At 41.0% G+C, this 18,270-nt stretch overlaps 1 protein-coding gene across 1 annotated transcript in view; it reads right to left on the reverse strand.

The window, feature by feature from the left end:
* Positions 1-2,842: 2,842 nt before the first annotated feature.
* LOC120397331 overlaps positions 2,843-18,270 on the reverse strand; it is a 188,544-nt gene continuing 173,116 nt past the window's right edge. The window contains exon 7 of the mRNA XM_039523026.1: positions 2,843-2,956. Within this exon, the coding sequence (XP_039378960.1) occupies positions 2,843-2,956 (114 nt within the window). The remainder of the gene's footprint in view (positions 2,957-18,270) is intronic.

Here is an 18,270-nt window from a genome sequence, read left to right on the forward strand (position 1 = left end):
TGCAGACAGCAAGGGAAAATCAACATCAAAATCGACCCTGACCTTCTCCAGAGCCTCTCATCCCCAGCTAGAATCTTCATCCAAACAGAGAACAGAAGCAATATCATGAGAATACAGGTAGGGTGACCAGATGTCCCGATTTGATAGGGATGGTCCTGATATTCTGGACTTTGTCTTCTATAGTTGCCTATTACTACCCCACCCTTGTCCTGATTTTTCACACTTGCTATCTGGTCACCCTAAATACAGGTAACCAGCACAGCTTGAATTTCTCACCTTGTTGAGTAAATTGTTTCCTTCAGGTTATTGACCTACCTCTGCTTTTTGGCACCCTCCTTTCAGAGACCACCCCAATGTATCCCCAAACGTACTGAGGTTAGCTCTGCTCCAGTTACATTAGAAGATCATCTCTGGTAAGCAGCCACATTTTTGTTGGTCACTCGATTGGTCTCTTCAGACAAGCGTTCCCTAAATTCAGTGAAGGAAACAGATCTGCCATATTCCTGGGGTGAACATATCTGGTATAATCTTCAAACTTAATCACCTGACGAGGGCATCTAAGTGCCCAGTTTGGATGCTTAAATTAGCACATTAAAGGCCAATCCTAGCCTCTCTTCCACAGCCATGGAGGGTCCTACCTGCAGCTGAACTGGTGCAGTTCTTGAAGTCACTGCCAGGTTCTAATGAGTGTGCACAAGAGCCCTCACGTCTCACACATTAGCTTTTGGACCTCTAATTAGGCATTAGGCATGGGCCCCTAATGAGAGGAGCAGAATAAATATTGATGAGGCCACAGCAAGCCACAGGGCTCAACAGCAAAAGGCAAGCCGGTAGCCCTAGCATTTGACTGCACTGCCTATGGGCAAGGATTTTGCCTTCCTCACTGCCCCCACAGAAGCTCCCTGAACCAAGTCCATTTGCCTTGTGCACAGGGGAATGATTATCCCCTCTGTGCTGTTTTGCCCTCAGAATGTATGAACTGCTGATCCAGGTTAGGGAATTGGGGCCAGAGGTAGAAAGGAGGCAAATATTTTTCAGTATGAATATTTTTTTCTCTACATTCAACAGAAAATCAGACCCCACGGTCACATCTTCAACACTTCTTTTTCCTCAGCAGCACGCTAGACCCTGAAATGTTCTTCAAAAGCATCATGTTGCAGATCTGCATTGCATTTAGTTCATCTTTCCCTTTTACCAGTAAGAGCCTGGCCCCCATGAAGGATACAGCTGATGAATGACTCCATTCCATCCTCCCTCTTTACAAGGCTTCTTCCCGGACCATTTATATCATCTTGATTGTATCTGGGCTGAGCCATTAAACAACATGAGCCTACAGTGACGAAGGATAGTTGTTGTTTCAGAGGCACATCTCATTTGTCCGTGCCACTTATTTGATAGTCACTCTGTTTCTTTCTGTGAGAATACAGATGCTCTGCTTCCATGCAAGGTGTCATCATCCTCCCAGCAGGAAACCACTTCATCCCTGGTTCCATTGTTATCAAAGAGGACAGGATTAGAGGAATGTGATGTGTCTGCTGCTCATTCACTACAATGGATGTAACCAGTTCCTCCAATTCAGTCTCATTCGTTCCGACCTTGTGCCCAGAAACACCTGCACAGCTCCTACTAGAGTCAGTGGGAGTTGAATGGGTTAACGGTTCCTGAGGTCAGAAGCAGGCCCACTGTTTGTGTGTCCTGGCCAATACAAGAGCATGTCAAAGCCTTTTTCTGGTGATGTCACATCACATCAGGGATGGACTTTGGTAACTGGGAGTATGATCCCACAAGGGATTGAGCAGGTTCAGTTCCCACTGACTTCACTGGGAGCTGAGCATGCTCAGCACCTTCCAGGATTGGGCCTTAAACCCTCCTTCTGAATATTAGCGATGCAGCTGCCCTGTCCATCACCAGCCAGAGCAGGATGTTCCCTGCAGTATAATTCTCCATTGCTCTGCGCAGTTTTAAGTGGCGTAAGCAATAAGCTTCCACATCTGTGTGTCAGTTCAGGTCAAAAGTACAGGGGAGGAAATGAAGTGGGTAACTAAATTAGGTGTGTGAGTGTGTTGTGCGTGCTCATACATACACAAGTTATATTAAACTTTATATACTCAGTAAAGAGGTGAGGTTTATTTATGTAATCTATATACACACATGGAGTGGGCATCATCACAAAAGCCACAAGTGAAGTCAAGGGGATTGCTCACGTGCTTAAAGTTAGGCATGTGCTCTAGTATATTTTGGAGTCAAGGCGAAAGTGCAGCCATCCAGTGGTAAATTAACCACATGCTACTGACCCCAGCAGCCTGTCAGCAACACTCCAGTCAAACTCTGGCTTCTGTCAACCTTGGTTACCACCTGCAGGGTGACCCCAACATACTCCCAGTCCTAAATTTTCCCCAAAATGTGTGTGCTGCACTGGCCAACCCTCTCCTGGGCAGTTCAAAGTCTGTTGCCCATGTAAAAGATCAATATTCAACAGTTTACTACTATAAATGGAGTTACCAAACAGTTCAGTTTAAACTCAGCACTGGATTGGTTTAGATTAAAAAAATAAAACAAGTTTATTAACAAAAGAAAATGGGATTTTAAATGAATTCAGGTATCAGGTATTAAAGTCAGAAATGGTTACAAGAGAAATAATTTTTACCTACTAGAAACATTTTATCTTTAACATGCTAGACTTGTTTTGAGGTCAAATCCTTACCATGTGTTCCCAGCAACATGGCTGATCAAATTCTTAGGTCAGGATCTCCTCCCAAAGTCAAAGGACTGCTTCCTTTGTCTTCTTAGGTGAAACAGAGAGACAGTTTGGAGATTTCTGCTCCTTTCTTTTATAGTCCAGTTAACCTTTGAAGTGGATTCTTCTAAAGGTTACATCCCAAAGCAAAGTTTCAAACAGTAAAGAAGGCCACGTGGAGTTTGGGGGTGGAGGAGGCTTCATGTTCTTTCTTCTCACCTGTGTTTGCGGAAATATAAATTTGCTTTGTCTCCTGCCATCTCTTCTCCCTACCATCTTGAGGACCCTATTTATTACTTATATGTAAATTGAGCTAAAGGCCCATTTCTCCGTTCAGGATACTTCTGCCTGGGTAGGGCTGTGTGGTTTTGAACATGTGCTAAGAGCATCATACATGGGGATTTTGTAATTTCACATAGAATGTAGCTACATACATTTTACCATGATATTATTGACCAGCGAGTTATTGGTTTTTCAAATGATACCTCACAATATTTTTTACAAAGATGATTACAGTAGTGTATAGGATGTGAATACGGGGGTGCTCTCAGTCAGACCCACACACCTTATCACTTTTAGCCTAGTGGTTTGCACTCTTGTCTGGGATGTGGGAGACCCAGCTTCAGTGCCCAACTCTCTCTCCCAGAGGTGGAGAAAGGATTTAAACCAGAATCATCCACATCTCAGGAGACTGCGCTGACCACTGAGTTATGGGATATTCTAATATGGGGATCTCTCAGTCTCTTCTGTTGAAGCTGATTGACTGTGGATTAAATATTTAAACAGTCATTGTACCAGAGCAAAGGAAAGCAAGGGGGAATGACTCTGGTCCAGTGGTTGGGCACCTACCTGGTAAGGTGACCAGATGTCCTGATTTTATAGGGACAGTCCCAATATTTGAGGCCTTTTCTTATATAGGCACCTTTTATCCCCCACTCCACTCCCATCCCAATTTTTCACACTTGCTGTCTGGCAGCTGGGAAACTCTGAATCCAGTCCAGTCCCCCTGTTCTAAATGTTCTTTCATTGTTCATTTTCTGGCACACAATTGCATTGTTCCATTAAGAAGTAAGAAGAATCCTTAGTTTGTATTTATGGTGATGACTATTGTGCCCTGTGCCTTGGCATTAGTTGCACTAATTAGTCTCCACCAAGCTCCTATCCAGGTCCTCAGCTGGTGCAAATCTCTGTAGCTCCAAGTAACATCAGTGAAGACATATCACTTTACACCAGCTGCTGCAGATGAGCTTCGCTATTAGCAAACTTTTTGCCTTGTGTCATGTTTAAAAATAATAAAACCCCTAAGAACTGTATGAAGTTGCATTTTAGCACTGCCAGTGACAGCTGGTATATCAGGCAAGATAATCGGCAGCAGAAACATACCATCAAATTAATTTTAACAACTTTTGCTGGAGTCTTCTTTTCTGGATGCTGTGTAGCTGATTCAGAATGACAGTTGCTAAATGTTAAAAGGAAACCAAAAAAATGAAGCTTTTTGTCTAACTTTCTTAGCAGTCAGCACACAACCCGTCTTACAGCAGTTCATGCACAGTAATTATGTGTAATGAGCTACTGTAATCAGAGAGAACATTCTACTAAGTTGTGGGCATAGAAAAGGTCTTATTCGGGGTTTTGTTCATAGTTGTATTTGGGGTCTATAACTCATGCTCCAAACCCTTCCCCATTATTAAGGGACTGTACAGCAGTAGTCTGTGCCTGTGATAGCATAAACCAGGAGGTCACTTCCACACCTATGTTACTAGGTATTAGTTGTTAAGCAGTTGCAATTTTCAAAAGTGCCCGAGGTATCATGAGCCTGAGTTCCAATGACTTTGAGTGGGATTTGTGCTCCCATCTTCCGTGAGTGCCTTAGAAAATCCTACCTGTCCTCTATTTTGAAAGGCTCCACTGGCTTGTGATATTTTAATTGTACAGACTATAAGGCCTATCCCACTGGCACTGGTCATATCTGCCAAAATGGAAAAAAGTTTTGGAAGAAACTTCTACAATGTGACCACTGCATGTAGCCCATCATTATTTGTATTAGAGTAGCAACTAATGCTTTCTTCAGTCAGAGTCCTACTGTGCTAGGCACTGAACATACATATAGTAAGTGAGTGTCCCTGACCCAAAAACTTACAATCTCAACAGACAAGGGAAGGAAGAAATGATGGATTTTACTCCTGGGAGACTGAGACACAGAGACACTAAATGACTCGCCCAGAGTCACTCAGGGAGTCTGCGACAGAGCCAAGAATGGTATGCAGGCCATTGGTGTGGCTACGTGACCAGCCTACTTCTCTCGAGGTGATGGTTAATGATTTATGATGTGATCAAAAGTGCTCCAGGGAAAACTAATAAAGGCACATTACGCTCCCTAAAGATCTTACCGTCAAAGGTCCTGATCCTGCAATGAGATACATGTGGGCAGGGCCTTGTGTCCATCTATAACCAAGGAGTGGAGCCAGGGAAAAGGAAGATAACCCTGACAAAAAGGGCATTCATAGAATCATAGACTATAAGGGTTGGAAGAGACCTCAGGAGGCCATCTAGTCCAACCCTCTGCTCAAAGCAGGACCAATTCCCAACTTAATCATCCCAGCCAGGGCTTTGTCAAGCTGGGCCTTAAAAACCTCTAAGGATGGAGATTCCATCACCTCCCTAGGTAACCCTTCCAGTGCTTCACCACCCTCCTAGTGAAATAGTGGTTCCTAATATCCAACCTAGACCTCCCCCACTGCAACTTGAGACCAAAGCTTCTTGTTCTATCATCTGCCACCACTGAGAACAGCCTAGCTCCATCCTCTTTGGAACCCCCCCCCCCTTCAGGTAATTGAAGGCTATCAAATCCCCCCTTACTCTTCTCTTCTGCAGACTAATAACCCCAGGTCCCTCAGCCTCTCCTCATAAGTTATGTGCCCCAGCCCCCGCATTGTGCTATCACAGTGTATGAATATACACAGCAAGGCCCAGGGACAGAAACGGTCAAATATTTATGGATTTTAATCCAAAAGGACCACTAGGATCATCTTGTCTGGCCTCCAACATAACGCAGCTCATAAAACTTCACCCAGTAGTTCCCGCATCTAGGCCCATAGCTTGTGTTTGACCTACAACATACCTTTTACAAAGATGTCTGGTCTTAATATAAAGACACGAAGTGATGGAGAATCCACCTCAATCCTTCATAAGCTGTTCCAATGATTAGTTTATCCTCACTGTTCCAGTTTGAATTTTTCCACCTTCAACTTCCAGCTATTGGATCTTATGCTTTTGTCTACTACTTTAAAGAGCCCTGTAGTATCAGGCACCTTCTTTCTCTGTATGCACTTTTGATCAAGACCTATGTCATCTCTTAATCTTCTCTCATAAAGCTAACTAGATCAACCTCTTTAAGTCTCTCATTGTAAAGTGTGTTTTCCAGACCTCAAATAATTCTTGTAGCTACCCTCTCCAATTTGTCAACATCTTTTTAGAGTGTGGACACTAAAACTGGAACCGATATTCCAGTAGTAGTCAGCACAATATCCTAGCGTCTCTTCCCTTAGTCCTCCCCAATAGAATAGACGTTTTTCCCCAAACTGATCACAGCCGGCGTCTTGCTTCCCATCAGCTTGCCACAGCACAAACACTCCCTTCCAGTCAGATACAGACAGACGCTGCCTCTTTTAGAGTTCCCCCACTCAGACTGCTCAAATAGCATTTGTAAAGCAGCACAGTTTATTGCAATGTAATTGCCACCCAAGCAAATTGTTTTAATGTGGTAAAATGTGACCATGATTGTTACTTCTATTGCAAACAGTGGCTCGTGGTACCATCTGCAACCAATCAACGGATCACATAGCAAATTTGCTGCAGATGTAAAATGAACCCTCAACACCTCGGAGCATATTGTTAAAAACTCTTCTGAACTGAATGCTAATCTTTCTGTTTCAGATGTCACTCCGCCTATTTGCATAGGCGCACTATTGTTGGTGAGACAAGAAGATTCATAGATTCCAAGGCCAGAAGGGATCGTTGTGATCATCTAGTCTGATCTCCTGCATAACACAGGTCATCGAACCTCCCCGAAATAATTCCTAGAGCAGATCTTTTAGAAAAACATCCATTCTTGATTTTAAAATTGCCAGTGAATCCACCATGACCCTTGGCAAGAATGTAGTTTGGTTAGACAATAGCAGGTTACTGCTGGCTTCTTAGATTAGAAAAAAGAATAGGGGCATAAAGAAACATCATCAGTGCTAAACCATAATTGGAAGTACAGCCATACAATGAGGCAGAGAATGTGTCCTAGGATGAGACCGCCCTGTTGGGAGTCTGGGTGCTACTACTGGCAAGTCACTCTGTGACCTTGGGCAATTCTCTTATGCCCTGAAGTCAGTGGACCTACTCGCAAGTTTAAAGTGTTGTCAGTGCCTTACCCACTCCGCATCTCAATCTCCCAAACTGTAAAGTGGAGCTAATACCAAGTGGACAAGGTCATTGTGAGGCTACATGAATTAATGTTTATAAAGTGCTTTGAAATGCTTTGATGTAAAGCACGGCAGGAATGCAAACTGGGGTTGGTATTAGTAGTAACGGCTTTCGTTTAATAGTCATATTTTATTTTCTTATACCCTCAAATACCTTAATGTAAAAAAAGCATATTATCATTCTATTCTTTAAAATATCCAGCAAACCCTACACATATTTTTGCCCCATTTAAAAGTTTGCTGGTTGTTCATTTAAAAAAAAAAGACTTTTGGGGAAGATTTTCAAAAACAGCTCAAGAATTTAGGAACCAGAACGTTCCATTGACTTCTGATGAGACTTAGGCATTGAGGAGCACTGGGTTCTTTTGAATTTTTTTCACATAGTTCATAGTAATCTAGCATCCTTCCAAAACTCATTCCAAACAGAATTCTGAGGCCTATAAAGGCTGGTATTTCTGCTGAAGGCATTGTGTCTGGGATTTCCAGGATGCATTAGTTCACAAGTCAGAAATAGAATAGGAGTACTTGTGGCACCTTAGACAAATTTATTGTAGCATAAGCTTTTGTGGGCTACAGCTCACTTCATCAGATACATGTAATGGAAAATACAGAAGGAAGATATATAGATATAGATATAGATATAGATATAGATATAGATACACACACACACACACACAGGGAACATGAAACAATGGGTGTTACCATACACATTCTAAGGAGAGTGATCAGTTAAGGTGAGCTGTTGTCAGCAGGAGAGAAAAAAACTGTTTGTAGTGGTAATGAAAATGGCCCATTTCCAGCACTTGACAAGGACATATAAGGAACTGTAGGGGGGAGGGGGGAGATAAGCATGGGGAAATAGTTTTACTTTGTGTAATGGCCCATCCACTCCCAGTCTTTATTCAAACTTAATTTAGTGGTGTCCAATTTGCAAATTAATTCCAATTCAGCAGTTTCTCGTTGGAGTCTGGTTTTGAAGTTTTTTTGTTGTAATATTGCGATTTTTAGGTCAGTAATCGAGTGGCCAGGGAGGTTGAAGTGTTCTCCAACTGGTTTTTGAATGTTATAATTCTTTACGTCTGATTTGTGTCCATTTATTCTTTTGTGTAGAGACTGTCCAGTTTTACGTAGAGACTGGCAGAGGGGCATTGCTGGCACATGATGGCATATATCACATTGGTAGATGTGCAGGTGAATGAGCCTCTGATAGTGTGGCTGATGTGATTAGGTCCTATGATGGTATCTCCTGAATAGATATGTGGATAGAGTTGGCAACGGGCTTTGTTGCAAGGATAGGTTCCCGGGTTAGTGTTTTTGTTGTGTGGTGTGTGTTTGCTGGTGAGTATTTGCTTCAGGTTTGGGAGCTGTCTGTAAGCAAGGACTGGCCTGTTTCCCAAGATCTGTGAGAGTGATGTATCGTCCTTCAGGACAGGTTGTAGATCCTTGATGATGCGCTGGAGAGGTTTTAGTTGGGGGCTGTAGGTGATGGCTAGTGGCATTCTGTTACTTTCTTTGTTGGGCCTGTCCTGTAGTAGGTGACTTCTGGGTACTCTTCTGGCAGAAATGTTTTTCAGTCACAGTGATTGTCACATTTTGGGCCACATCCATTCTGTGCTGTAGTTTGATTAGAAGGTGAGCAGCTCCCTTGGGACTCTTCACTGCACTAAGAGTAGGAGATATTGAAAGGGGGAAAAATAGAATCCAAAATTTGTAAAATCTGTGCTTGCTAACAAGTGTTCTGGTGTGGCTGCTGAGCTTCTCAGTGACCTCCTGATGCCAACATCCATTTGTCCACAAATGCATACCCTCTAGTGTGCAAATACCCTTTTTGTGTACATGAAGGCATAACTGGGCATGGAATTAACTGGATGTATGCGTTTGAACAAATTTTGCTGCAGCAATATATGCATTTATACTTTAAAACACTGGCTTACAGTACTCTGATTGTTGTACCACTTAAAATGAAGATTAGTTTAATTTTCTTGAAGCTAAATTCCTAATCAGAGGCGTCCGCATCTTGGGACTTAAATGGGAACCTTATGTAGCCATCCAAGTTAACCCGTAGACTTTCAGATTATAAGCTTTCTCCTGGAATTGTGTGAATTTAGATAAAGAATATAGTCAATAGATCTGCTTTATTTTAACCAGCAGAGAACTGGCCTTTTGGAGCTGATTCGCAGTTCATGGAAGCCCATTGGAGTTTATTAATGTCAATGGGCTTTGGACCAGACCCCCTAAAGATGTGGAAGGTAGAATCTCTGCTGATGTAAATTATCATAGCTCTCTTGACTTCAGTGCAACTATGACAATCTACAGCAGCTTAGGATCTGTCCCCAAGACAATCTCAGTTCCTGATGGATAATATCTTGCTTCAGGATAAATTAGACCACCATTAGACTATCTCAAAATTGTGGAGTAATGCTACACTTTTACAACCCTGAGCACTGATCCTCAGTTTTATAATCAGATATTTAATCATTGTGAAGCATAGACTGGAGGCTGGTTGACTTTCAGAAAGAACAAATCAGGTTTTTTTACTGTCAAATGGGAGGGAGATTTTTTTAGGAAGGGCATGTTTGCAGTTGCAAAGATATTTTTTTATTGGATGAATGATTTGTAATGTTCAATAATGTGCAGCCCTCTTTGCCAGAATTATCTTGGGAGCAAGGCACTGTCTTAATGATGTTTACTCTCATAAAATAAACTGTAATAAAAATGTAGAAGCTAGCCCTCGATTATCTCTTCCATTACAGAGCACTTTAAGGAAACAATTGCACTGCAACATCCCTGATGCAACGTAAGGCATGATGCTGGGTACTTTTCAATTATGATCATCCATACTGAAACTAAAAAATAACATTGCTTTATTTTATTATTGACTTTGTCAGTACCAAAGCCAGCTCTTTTGGGGGGTATTTTGCACTGGATTAGTAGTGCCAGCTAATGAACTCCTATCCTTTGTCTCTTTGCACCGTTAGAGTTGTAGAGAATATTGCCTGCTATCTGAAGTATTGTGGTCTGTCCTGGTCTTCATATCATATGACTGGTCTTATTGGCTTGGAGAGGGTGCATCCCAGGAAAAGAAAGGTTAGAGAGTTTTGAAACACCTACAGGACAAGGAAACTTCAGAGAGGCTTATGTGGTGCATGGTTCTTGTATGGATCCTCTGAGCAGGGGTGAATTTAATTCTGTTTGCATATAGGAAACAAGCTGTGAAGCACTAAAGTGATACAATACATTTGAAAAAAATCAGCTTTAAGAATTCTAAGGTACTATTAGGAACATAATTAGAGCTGCTCATGAATTTTCCATTTAGACAGAAAATATTTCCACAAAATTGACATTTTCAGCAGGAAAATTCAATTTTTCCAAACACTTTTTGATTTCCCCTTAGGAAAATCAAAAAGAAATGTTTTGTGTGTAACCAATATTTCAGAATGAAAAAATTCATTTCAAACTGAAGTGTCAAAACAAAATGCCTCGACATTTCCAAATTAAAATCTTTTACAATATTTCATTCCATTAAAATTTCAGCTATTTTGACTTTTCATCCTGAATCAGGACAAAAATGAATGTTGAAATATTAGAATTTCAGGTGAGATGGAAATTTCATTGTCTCACCAGCTCTAAACATGACTTAATAAACAAAAAAAACCCTGTAATTTCTTATCCATTTTCTTTTATCAAAGTGGGTTTGCCTAGTGCTGTTGCTCTATAGGATAAAACAATACTTGCAATAATTATTGTTGTGGAAAAATACATTGAAAAAATGAACGATCACAAAAATATTTGTGCCATCTTCCTATTTTTTTTAAATACAGTAAATATAAAGCCTTACACAGCTGAAGGCCAATATTGCTTTCTATTTCTTTCTATATATAGTCTTCAAAAACATTTTTAAAGTTCATGAATCAAGACATTGGCAATTTATCTGCTGCTTTTTCAGTAGGCAAAATATATAGTTCTAGTTCAAGGGGGAAAAGGGCAGCAAAGTTGATCTGCAGACTTAGCTTTAGTAATTTTAGACAGGTGCCCTTTGCCTAGCGGTACTTTTCTTGAAAGAATGTATCTTGGCACAAAGGAAAAAAAATAAGTAATTGTAGACATGTGGCCTTTAGAATGACTTACACACCAATTTTACTGGAGGCCTGTAACAATTACATGACTTGTCATTTACGCTGCCATCTAGATAGTCACCTGAAGCTCGTTTGTAGACTTAACTTCTCTGTCCGTTTTTCTCTTGAGATTTGTTGGAGAAATAGTGTGCATTTTTACATGTCCTGAAAGCAGAATACAGCAGCTCCAGCACTGCTGAATAGTGTCCTGTTCAAGGCCTTTGTGCTGATATAGAAAAGCTTCCCTGGATTGGTCATAGCTACCCTAGAGATTGCCTCACTCCACATCTGTGACTTCCCATGTCAGCTAAGTTCATCTGGAATGATATTGTCAACCAGTAAGAGAGGATCCCAAGTGCTTTTGACAGAACTTTCAAAGGAGCTGGAGCTAGACTGATTCTCACACAATCGTGCAAGAGGTAAGAATGACCATGGAACCAGTCACTTTAAGAACTAATTACAAAACTCATTGCTTCAACTTGGCTTTCCCTTGACAGATGTTTTGCACATGCACAAATGAACAGAAAAGCTAGAAACTATCTCTTTTATAAGCTTGGAAGGAAAAAAGAGAGAAAAATAGAGCTGGCTGAAAAATGGGATCAATTTTTTGCCAGCATTGTTGTGAAAATTTGCTTATTTGGTGGGGTCAAAAAAAGGCAGAATTTAAAACTTTCAATCATCTCTAATTGTTGTTTCTACTTGTAAACGCTTGGTAGGCACTCAGATGTTATGGTGATGAAGGCCATGTAAGCAGCTAGATAGACTGAGACAGAGATACTATTACAGGCTAGAAATACAGCAAGCTAAACTATCCTCAGCCAGTTATTGTAAAAGGTGTCATGGTGTCTGTTGTCCTTGATTAGTCAATAGAAATCTATAGCCTAATCAAAAACCCTTTGAAGTTAATGGGAAGAGTGCTTCTGACTTCAATGGGCTTTCAATCAGCCCCTTCATCCACATTTTTAAGCTCTAAAAATAAATCATAAAAATAGATTTGGGCATGAGCTTGCAAAATTCAGATCCATTTTTTCCAAAGTTTGGGTGTTTGGATGAAGGGTTAGGTTTCAGTGTTTTCTCATAAAACAATTTGACTCAATGGAGAGGCATGACTGAGAAAGGAAAACTTTCTTCTATATCTTACATTTTTCACTGTTTGTATTAAAAAGACTTTGTAAAAGTTTACTTTTTGATAGCAATAGCCCTGAACTGCACCCACAAAGGAGTCACTTAATAACAGATGTTTGTCTCAGTTTTGACCGTGAAATGCAATGTCAAGTTTCCTCATTTTATTCAAATCATTTTAACATTAGATTGTGTTCCTCATGAGACTACCTCACAATGCAGATCAATTACAACAGAATTAGTAGTTGTTACCCTCCGTTCTTAGACACAGTAAGTACCTCCAGGGTTCTTCCCTAGTTCCCCAGCTGGGAAATGGTTATTTCCAATGGAAACACTGTGCCCCAACTGTGAGCCTTTCAAGACCATGCGAGTGAGGTTCACAGATGCAACAACCCTCAGACCCAGACTGAGTCTGAGTGGGTTCAAGGGTTTTATAAATTTTGTATGTGGCTCCACATGCACATTGGACCTTTCATTAGATGGGGTTTCTTCAAATTCCCTAGAGGTGATATTTTAAACCAAAAATCAATTACATAGAATTGTAGAACTGGAAGGGACCTTGAGAGGTCTTCTAGTCCAGTCCCCTTTATTCGTGGCAGGTCTACATATTAGCTAGACCATCCCTGACAGGTGTTTGTCTAACCTGTTCTTAAAAGGAGATTCCACAACCCCCCTAGACAATTTTCTCCAGTGCTTAACTATCCTGACAGGAAGTTTCTCCTAATGTCCAACCTAAACCACCCTTGCTGCAATTTAAGCCCATTGCTTCTTGTCATCCTCAGAGATTAAAAGAAGAACAAGTTTTCTCCCTCCTCCTTGTAACAACCTTTCATGTACTTGAAAACTGTTATCATGTCCTCTCTCAGTCTTCTCTTCTCCAGACTAAGCAAACTCAATTTTTTCAATCTTCCCTCAAAGGTCATGTTTTCTAGACATTTAATCATTTTTGTTGCTCTTCTTTGGACTCTCTTCAATCTATTCTCATCCTTCCTGAAATGTGACACCCAGATTGGACTTAATACTGAGGCCTAATCCATGCGGAGTAGAGCAGAAGAATTACTTCACATGTCTTACTTTCAACACTTCTGCTAATGCAACCCAGAATGATGTTTGCTCTTTTTGCAACAGTTCTATACTGTTGACTCATATTTAGCTTGTGATCCATTATGACCCCCAGATCCCTTTCTGCAGTACTGCTTCCCAGGCAGTCATTTCCCATTTTCTGTGTGTGCAACTGATTGTTCCTTCTTCAGTGGCGTACTTTTCATTTGTCCTTATTGAATTTCATCCTATTTACTTCAGACCATTTCTCCCTTTGTCCAGATCATTTTGAATTTTAATCCTATCCTCCAAAGCACTTGTAACCCTCCTAGCTTGGTATCATCCACAAACTTTATAAGTGAACTATCTATGCCATTATCTAAATCATTGGTGAAGATATTGATCAGAACCGGACCCAGGACTAATCCCTGTGGAACCCCACTTGATATGCCCTTCCAGCTTGACTGTGAACCTACTCTCTGGGAATGAATTTCCAACCAGTTTTGCACACACCTTATAGTAGCTCCATTTAGGTTGCATTTCCCTAGTTCGTTTATGAGAAAGTCATGCGAGACATTATCAAAAGCCTTACTAAAGTCATGATATACCACATATACTACTTTCTCCCATCTACATGGCTTGTAACCCCATCAAAGAAAGTTTTTAGGTTAGTTTGACATGATTTGTTATTGACAAACCCATGCTGACTGTTACTCATCCCCTTATTATAGAATCATAGAATCATAGAATTCAAGATCAGAAGGGACGATTATGATCATCTAGTCTGACCTCCTGCAAGATGCAGGCCACATAAGCCGATCCACCAACTCCTGAACTAATTCACTCCCTTGACTCTGCTGTTGAATGCTCCAAATCATGATTTAAAGACTTCAAGTAGCAGATAATCCACCAGCAAGCGACCCCTGCCCCATGCTTTGGAGGAAGGTGAAAAACCTCCAGGGCCACTGCCAATCTACCCTGGAGGAAAATTCCTTCCCGACCCCAAATATGGCGATCAGCTGAACCCCGAGCATGTGGGCAAGACTCTCCAGCCAGACCCTCTGGAAAAGGCTAACAATATCCCAACATTGACCCTTTGTACTAATTACCAGTGTGGCACGTTATTGACCTATTGACTAAACCCGTTATCCTATCATACCATCCCCTCCATAAACTTATCCAGCTTAATCTTAAAGTCATGGAGGTCCTTCGCCCCCACTGTTTCTCTCAGTAGGCTGTTCCAGAATTGCACTCCTCTGATGGTTAGAAACCTTCGTCTAATTTCAAGCCTAAATTTCCTGACTGACAATTTATATCCGTTTGTCCTTGTGTCCACATTAGCACTGAGCTGAAATAATTCCTCTCCTTCCCTGGTGTTTATCCCTCTGATATATTTAAAGAGTACAATCATATCTCCTCTTATCCTTCTTTTGGTTAAGGAAAACAAACCGAGCTCCTCAAGTCTCCTTTCATACGACAGGCTTTCCATTCCTCGGATCATTCTAGTGGCCCTTCTTTGTACCCGTTCCAGTTTGAATTCATCCTTCTTAAACATGGGAGACCAGAACTGCACACAATACTCCAAATGAGGTCTCACCAACGCCTTATATAAAGGGACTAGCGCCTCCTTATCTCTACTAGAAATACCTCGCCTAATGCCTCCCAAGACCGCATTAGCTTTTTTAACGGCCACATCACATTGCCTACTCATAGTCATCCTGCGATCAACCAGGACTCCTAGGTCCTTCTCCTCCTCCGTTACTTCCAACTGGTGCGTCCCCAGCTTATAACTAAAATTCTTGTTAGTATCCCTAAATGCATAACCTTACACTTCTCATTATTGAATTTCATCCTGTTACTAATACTCCAGTTTACAAGGTCATCCAAATCTCCCTGGAGGATATCCCGATCCTTTTCCGAATTGGCAATACCTCCCAACTTGGTGTCATCCGCAAACTTTGTCAGCCCACTCCTACTTTTGGTTCCGAGGTCAGCAATAAATAGATTAAATAAAATCGGACCCAAAACCGAACCTTGAGGAACTCCACTGGTAACCCCCCTCCAACCCGACAGATCACCCTCTGCAGTCTCCTCTTTAACCAGCTCCTTATCCACCTCTGGATTTTCGATCCCCATCTTTTCTAATTTAACCAGTAATTCCTCATGCGGTACCGTATCAAACGCCTTACTGAAATCAAGATATATTAGATCCACCGCATTTCCCTTGTCTAAAAAATCTGTTACTTTCTCAAAGAAGGAGATCAGGTTGGTTTGGCACGATCTACCTTTCGTAAAACCATGCTGTAATTTGTCCCAGTTGCCATCGGCCTCAAGGTCCGTAACCACTCTCTCCTTTAAAAATTTTTCCATGACTTTGCATACTACAGATGTTAAACTAACAGGCCTGTAGTTACCCGGGTCACTTTTTTTCCCCTTCTTGAAATTAGGAACTATATTAGCTAATCTCCAGTCAAACGGTACAACCCCCGAGTTTAGAGATTTATTAAAAATCATCGCTAACGGGCTTGCAATTTCACTCGCCAATTCCCTTAATATTCTAGGATGAAGATTATCCGGTACCCCTGATTTACTTCCGTTAAGCTGTTCAAGTTTGGCTTCTACCTCAGATACTGTAATGTCTACCCCCATATCTTCATTCCCGTCAGTCCCTCTACCACTATTCCTTAGCCCTTCATTAGCCTCATTAAAGACCGAGGCAAAATATTCATTTAGATATTGTGCCATGCCAAGATTATCCCTAATCTCCACTCCGTTTAAAGTTTTAAGCGGTCCCACTTCTTCCTTCTTGGTTTTCTTCCTATTTATATGGCTAAAAAACCATTATCCTCTAGGTGTTTGCAAATTGGTTGCTCGATTATTTGCTACATTATCTTTCCAGGTACTGAAGTTAAGCTGGCTGGTCTGTAATTCCCCCGGGGTATCTTTATTCCCTTTTTTTAATAAATTTGCACTATATTTGCCCTTTTCCAGTCCTCTGGAATCTCTTCCATCTTCCATGACTTTTCAAAGATAATCACTAATGGCTCAGATACCACTTCTGTCATCTCCTTGAGTATTCTAGGATTTATTTCATCAGGCCCTGGTGACTTGAAGGCATCTAACTTGTCTAAGTAACTTTTAACTTGTTCTTTCCCTATTTTAGCCTCTGATCTTATCTCATTTTCACTGGCATTCACTATATTAGATGCCCACATGCTCCTAAAGTTTTTGGTGAAAACTAAAACAAAAAAGCCATTTAGCATGTCTGTGACTTCATATGCATTAACCTGTCAATATTCATTCTAATTACAAAAATCCATGTAGCTATATTTTTCCCAGTTGTCTGCACTGAACTTTTCAGGACTGCTTTATGACTTTCCTTGGTTTTTAAGTGTTTTATTCCTTGTGGGGAGAAGTGGGTATATCTTTAGCTTCATAAACTACCTGGTTTTAAGGAAATGTCACCTGTTCTAGTAAATAAACTGGAATTTAAATAGTAATTAAACAGTGATTTGTTAAGGGAGATATTCCTGGCATGTTAATTTATGAAATCTAAAATAAGCTCATTCTGCATAATAAAAATACCCCAATATTTAGTTACATATTTTAGAGTACCATTTTCTCACATAACAGAGTCAATGTTAAGAGAACAAGCTATCCTAGAAATATATCGAGGTGCCATTTTTCATCTTCAGGGGATTGCAGAGCTGACTCTGAGAAATATCGTAGATGCTGCTATGTGAGCCTAGCTCTAGAGCAAACTTCAATAGGGAGACTTGAGATTTTTCCATTAATCATTGTTTTACAGCTAGTCAGTTTCAGCCATTAACTTGTAATGCCCAGCAGGCTTGGAGCAGAGAGACTTTGACTGCTGTCAATGTAAAAAGGCCAATAAGAGTTTTTAAGATCTATAGTAATTTGTAGGGTGTTTTAACTGTAGTAATAACAAATCCAGAAAGTAAATAATTCATAAAGGTGCTGTCACTTATGAAAACCAAATATAAATTCCCAGTATGGCTATAGATATCAAATTATTACAATCATTCTCTCCAAGAACAGATGCTGTACTGATGTATACTCAACATTTTGCAGCTTTTCATTACTATTCTGAACTAGAGATTGGCTGGAACCAAAATTTCAGATCCAAATAAGCTGGAGGTACGAGGTGTTCAAAATCCAGCTCTGAATTCAGTGTGTTAGAAAGAAGAGGTTCTCCAAGTCCACTGAAGGTAGGACAAGAAGCAATCATCTTAATATTCAGTGAGAGAGATTTAGGCTAGATATTAGGAAAAGCTTTCTAAACTATGGGTATGTCTACACTGCAAATAAAAACACGTGGCATCAGGTCTCGGAGCCCAGGCCAGCTGGCTCAGGCCATGGGGCTATAAACTGCAGCGTAGACATTTGGGCTTGGGATCTAAGACCATGTGAGGGGAGAGGGTCTCAGAACTTGGGCTCCAACCCAAGCCCGAATGTCTACCCCACAATTTTATAGTCCTACAACCCAATCCCCATGAGCCCAAGTCAGTCGACCTATTGCCACAACTGTTTTGTCACAGTTTAGATGTACCCTAAAAGGATAGCTAAGCACTGGAATTTAAGAATATGTTAAATCCATGGTCACCAACCGGTAGATTGTGATCGACTGGTCGATTGTGGCATCTCTGACAGATGATCTCAGTCTCAGACTAGGGTTGCCAACCCTCCTGCAGCCAAACTGGGAGATCGGCCGCTAACAGTCCAATGGCACAGTGGGGCTAAGGCCTACCCTGGCCCCTGCGCC

Source organism: Mauremys reevesii, linkage group 2 (genome assembly GCF_016161935.1).
Source record: "Mauremys reevesii isolate NIE-2019 linkage group 2, ASM1616193v1, whole genome shotgun sequence".
Classification (NCBI taxonomy): domain Eukaryota; kingdom Metazoa; phylum Chordata; order Testudines; family Geoemydidae; genus Mauremys; species Mauremys reevesii.